Source organism: Salvia hispanica, chromosome 1 (assembly GCF_023119035.1).
Source record: "Salvia hispanica cultivar TCC Black 2014 chromosome 1, UniMelb_Shisp_WGS_1.0, whole genome shotgun sequence".
In the NCBI taxonomy this organism is placed as follows: domain Eukaryota; kingdom Viridiplantae; phylum Streptophyta; class Magnoliopsida; order Lamiales; family Lamiaceae; genus Salvia; species Salvia hispanica.
In genome coordinates this window covers 36567308-36573307 of record NC_062965.1, presented here as the reverse complement: position 1 = coordinate 36573307, position 6000 = coordinate 36567308, and the positions used below count along the sequence as shown (strand labels likewise).

General features: G+C 33.7%; 1 protein-coding gene and 1 long non-coding RNA gene across 2 annotated transcripts in view; one reads left to right on the top strand and one right to left on the bottom strand.

Annotated features, from left to right (window-relative positions):
- LOC125202697 (protein RER1C-like) overlaps window positions 1–4644 on the top strand; it is a 13111-nt gene extending 8467 nt beyond the window's left edge. Inside the window, exon 2 of the mRNA XM_048101147.1 lies at window positions 4484–4644. Coding sequence (XP_047957104.1) covers window positions 4484–4488 — 5 coding nt within the window. The 3' untranslated portion in view covers window positions 4489–4644. The remainder of the gene's footprint in view (window positions 1–4483) is intronic.
- LOC125202707 lies at window positions 2400–3395 on the bottom strand. Its single transcript, XR_007173168.1, has 2 exons — window positions 3053–3395; window positions 2400–2917 (listed from the first exon to the last, which is right to left on the bottom strand). It is a non-coding gene; the product is annotated as an uncharacterized LOC125202707 (long non-coding RNA).
- Window positions 4645–6000: the final 1356 nt, after the last annotated feature.

Genomic DNA, 6000 nt, shown 5'->3' with positions numbered 1-6000 from the left:
ATCACTAAGAAAGATTAATTCCATTTTCATGGTTTCAACCATCTTCTCTGGTAAGAATACAACAACAAATATTACTAACATAATAATCATACAAAAAGAATCCATAAAATGGTTATTATAAAAAAGATAATATTGATAAAAAGCAAGAACCTTACTGAAAATAAATATTTTTTTTGCAGAAAATCCAGTGATGCAATAGACTATAGGTGACGGTAATGAGAAAGTGAGTAATAAGCCAGCGAATGGCATCTATATATATAGACGAAAAAAATATAGAGGAATTATAGTGCGTTAAAATTTACATTAAATTTTCCTTAATACAATTACTAATAATGTGTAATAAATGTGGCGGTTACAAAGTTATAAATTTCAAATTGGTGCAGTCCCAATTCCATGATTGATGGATATGTAGTGCTTATTATTGAGATTAAATCACAATTATTAAAAAAATTGTAACTGCTAATATTTTATAAACCTTTATGAATGAAAACTTTCATGCCACATTTATCACTCTAATTAGTGTAATCGCCTACTCTATGGATGAAATATAATTAGTGTACGATTAAGATGAATTGATTCAAATGATAATAATAATTGGTGACTAAATTGTAACAGCAATATTAAATAATTGAATTAATGTTTTATAGGTCAATCAAAATAGTATCTAATTTTACAAAATAATCCAAAACTTATAAATATTTCTAATTAAGGCCAAAACTCGGCTTTTATATATGTATAGATATCTATAATTTCTCATTCGATTTTGGCCAAACATTGTCAAGAAGTCCCTCGTTATACCTTTTCAATGAATGCGGAGATGCTTCTTTTTCTACCATCTCACCAAATTTTATTTCATGTCATTGGTACATCTTGGTACTTCCAAGGTGGGCGGTGTAAGGTTTATCGGGTGTCTCATTCATGATTTTGATCCTAAGTCAGCACACATGATTTCCTTTTGAAGGTGAGGGTGTTACGAGCTTTCTCCCAAAAGCCGTTTTGATTACCTGCTCGCAATCATCTTGTCTTTGAACGATTATTTGGTTGGTTAAGACCTTTAAATAATTCATTTTGTAAATAGTTACAACAATTTCCCTTTATCACATATCCAATTGTGACTCACCTTCAGTTTACTTAAATTTAACTTATCCTTATATTTTAGACACCCTTGATTGACTACAGTCCCCTTGACTTATTAGTCAAGAGTGAAAGCAATTTATCAACTCCATGATACTCCTATCACCAATTCTCATTTTGAAAGAGTACTTGAATTGAACATTTTTTATCTTGTGCCTCTTAGGCAATTGTACTCTTTCAAGAACATAAGCTTCCTGATTGTTCGTTAACCATTTATATTTTCACAAATGGTTATTGATAAGTTCCTTCTTATAAAATGACCGTCTTTTTTTTTTGTCAGTTACACTGCAAGTATTGTCACCATCTTTGGATATTCTGCATCTCCAAATTTAAGTCTATCCCCATTTTGTTTCCTCATCAACTAGTTGTTAGGATTACCTTTGCTATGAGTACGTTGCCTTGGATTATCCATAAACCTTGAAATTTTATTGGCATGATCTCATAACACAATGTTTTAAACCAAAGGTCATCGCAACTCATGGCATTTTGCTTAAATTCAAATCTCGGTGTGCCTAATTGTTTCCAACCCTACTATATTGAAGTTATCATCCAGTGATAACTGGAACTTTTTAAATTGACTAACCCTCTGGATTATTTTAGTACCATTAAGGGAACCTCCTAATAAGAAAATTTTTTGAACTCTAAGAGTATGATTAAGAAGACCCTAGCAGTTATCTAGAGTGGAGGTGACGAGGCCATTACAGTTTCCACGCTTCTTGAATAAAAAAAAAATTATTCGTACAATCTAACAATGAGGGCCTAACACGAAGTTGGTAAAAGATAAATATTAACACGAAATGCGATAAATGAAATAATGATGTATACGTGTTAGGATCAAGGAAGCGCAAATTGACACTAAATCTTAAGCTAATGCGTGCCGATCTGAGTTGAAAAATAAATAGAAGATAAGATATTTGTTCAAGGGTACGTCAAGGCCACGATTTATTAGTGCTCCTGAAATCATCGAAGAACCAAGAACAATAACATTATCTCTTTGTGCTACCCGAGTTACTCACATAAGGAACACATCAAATTTCGAGAAGAAATTTTTTTTAAGGTGGTTGGATTGTAACATCCCGAGCTTTTCCTATCATTCTAGTTGAACTCGAAAGGACGTCGAATGGATAGCCGAAATTTTTTATTTAATCTTCATTCTTTTGACAATTTAAAAGAATTGATTTAATGAAGTGTAAGTCTTGATGAGCCTTTTGTTCGACGCACATCCAAGTAGCAACACAATACTCTTTTCTCCTACACATACACAATAAATAAAATATACGGAGTAGATTACTAAAATATGTACATGCATGCGTCCATGAAAAAAAAGAAGATACAACTATAATTAGTATGATAATGATAAGAGAAAGGCGGCTAATTATCATACGTGTAAGACCAAATCCATGAATATATAAATCTATACTCCCATCTTTCAGTCCTCTTCCTCCCCCAAAGCAAGAGAATACATATGAAGCTCTCAACATACCAAATTTTCCTAGGAGAATAAGAAGGTAATCTCCTTTTATAATTCGGTACTCATATAAACTTTTGAACTCAGAACCTGAATCAACATAAAATTTAAGCGCTTGTTCACCACCAAGTCTTTCTTTTGGCATGCTTAGGTTCCCCAAAATCCATGAAATAAGCAAACTAAGTCCTAATTTAAGCGCTTGTTCACCACCAAGTCTTTCTTTTGAACTAAGTCTTTCTTTAATAATATTAAAGTTAAGAAACTTGTCTCGAGGTAAAGGTTATGTCCGGATTCCGGCGACAGCCACAGCAGTAACTACGAAAATTTCAAAAACATAGAAATCTCTTAGTTCATCCAAATCTGAAACTGTTGGGACAAATATTAATAATTAATAAAACAAATCTAAAGAAATTGAAATGAACAATAAAGGAGAACATAATAAACTCTTACCTGTCGGAAATCCGGCGAGAAGGCGGTGTGGTTGGCCGCTGGATGCAGCGGCGTCGAAAGTTGAGGTGGTGCATGACAGTGACGGCGGTGGAATCCGAGAGGGAGAGATCGAGGGCCTTGACGGCGAGCCGCCGCGCTCACAGCAGCGACGGCGGCATAACATATCCGAGAGAGGGAGAGATTTAAAGGGGAGAAAGAGAGAGAGGAGCCAGGGGGGGGGAGAGACGGAGAAGAGAAGAGGGGGCGCCGCCGGAGGCGACGGCGGACGGCGTCGCTGAGCTGGAGGCGGCGGTAGCAGCAGGGAGTGAGAAGGAGGAGTTTCTCTAACATCAGTTGGGTTAGGAGTGAGGAAGAGGAAATGGAGTGTTGCATATGTGTTTTGCTTTATATGATTGGGCTAAACTACTTTGTGAAATAAATTCGAGTCCAACTTCTAATTAATTAATTGGTGTTGCAGTACATGATTTGTAGAGGCCCAATTCCGATAATTTGATTACTTGGGCTGAAAAATGAAAAAAAAAAGAAGTCTTGACCAGTTTCGAAATTAGAATTTATTTTGAAAGAAATTTAATATTAAATTTCGGTAATCTAGATTAATTATGGAATCTGAGCCTAATAGAAGAAGAATGATCAAATACTATATGAGTTTTGGAAGTTTTAATGGATAAGCAAAAAATGAAAAGGATTAATTAGGAGGCCTGCATTTCTATTAAAGTTCAAGAATTTATTGAAGTCTGATTAGTATTTTATATTATATTTTGATGTTTCCAAAAAGGTTAAATAGTGCAAGTTATAAAGTCGGAGTGAGAAATTCAAGTTAAGGAAATTAAAAGAACGAGGTGAACTTTTCTATCCTACATACTAATGTGGATAAAAATTATAAATTATTTTTGAGATGATATTTAGCTATACAAATGATGTTGTCTTGCCATAAATGATTTGTTTTATGTGTATGAGGCCTATCTGTTTGGTTGGAACGTAAGAATCGAATTCAGGTCCGAGTGAGGGTGGTGTCCCTACTCGGATTAGTGTACACAGGTGACCGTGGAAGGTGGCCACCTTTCACAGCACAAAGATGATATAAGTAGAGGCCGTTGGGAGGTGGCCACCTCCCCGGCTGGGGAAAGATGTAGGTGACCGTGGGAGAGCACTAGGCCACCTCCCCGGCGGGGGAAAGATGTAGGTGACCGTGGGAGAGCACCGTCTCCACGGCACTTGGTGTTCAGATATGGCAAAAGTACAGAAAGAACTTAGATTGATCAGTCGAACTTTAGCTCACAAAGAATTTAGTAAGCTCGAGCCTTTTAAGAGAAAACCCTCGAGTGTTACTGTGATGGTATGACAATATTTTCATTTTATATATGTATATTTGGGCAATGTGTTCACTGAGTATTTTTATACTCAGCCCTGCATATATTTCTAAATGTGCAGGTTGAGCAGTGACGATGGAGTATGCTGAGCAAAGTTGATGATTCCTTTTTATTTTAAGTAGAGGCTCTCGGTGGTGCATGTCTCCATACATGTGACCGCATTCATTCCGCTGCTTATTGTTCTTCTATACTCTGATAAATAATTATTGAATAGTAAGATTTCTATTCAAGTTCTGGTGATTAAAAGTTTATTTGAAATTGTCTCCCCTTTATTTCTGAATGAGTATTGAGTCACTATTTATCCTCTTTCTATTCCCTTCTTCTTATTCCCCACTCCTAGTCACGGTTTTCCGGCTTTGCTATCCTTAGCAAAGTGTGTTCGTGACATTTGTTCACGCTTAATGAATTTATAAACACGCATGCACTACACTAAAATTACTGACTGTAGATCGTTAAGGAATGTGAATTCCATGATGTGAAAATTGTTTTATTTTTGCCGAAAATTTGTAATGGAGTGAGGAGAGATATTGAAGAAATGAAATAGAATCTTACAAACAATACATATTTATAGACATAAAATATTGAAAAGCAATCATAATGTTGACTGTTACAAATTAATAATTTGCATGATTATTACTAATTTTTGGGTAACTTATATGAATAAGCTATTCCAATTATTACTAATAAAATTCTATAACATTGGCGGTTACAACTTGAATGACAAACGAAATTACTTATCGTGTGATCAATAATCACACCTGGTCTAAATGCACCAAATCAAGTCTTCAAAATAATTTAAATCCCAAAAGTGACTAAAATATTATTCTACCACTTTGTTATAGAGAAAAACTAAAATACTCTACTTTTATAAATTTATAATTTATAATATAAACTCCTGGGTGATAGGAATTTCATAACGTTCCCACTCCAAATTTGCATTTAATTAGTTGAACTTTCAATATAATAATTCTAAAATTTATAGATTCATTAATCAATTAATAATTTTTAATCATAAAGAATGGCTGCATTTAAGATGAAACGGCCATGTATTTTAAAATTGTATTTACAAATGAATATTCAAATTGATACCATAATTATAAACATTTCAGAATAAGGATAAAACTTATAAATATTTTAAAAGAGTGCCAAAACTCGTCTTTTATATATGTATAGATAGATAGATTATTATTATTATTATTATTATTATTATTATTATTATTATTATTATATACAAATTGGAGAGTTATTTTTATTTTATATTTGTGTACTAATTTTATCCAAATCAAAATTGCAATACTAACATAGTTTTGGAACAAGACAATAGTTGCATTTAAGGCCAACCCAATAGATTTCGAGTCAATCCTACTCGAACTATGAGCTAATCGGATGTAGATTAACTGAGGTAGAAACTTTCAACTTTAATGATTCAGATGATAACAATTTTTATGAGATTGTATTGACATGTTGCCTATTTTTTTCTTTCTTTTGCATGCATGGGAGGCAAAATATGAATCTCATCACTTGAATGGTTTATACTCCCTCCGTTCGTGAATAGGAGTCCCAGTTCACTTTTACTAT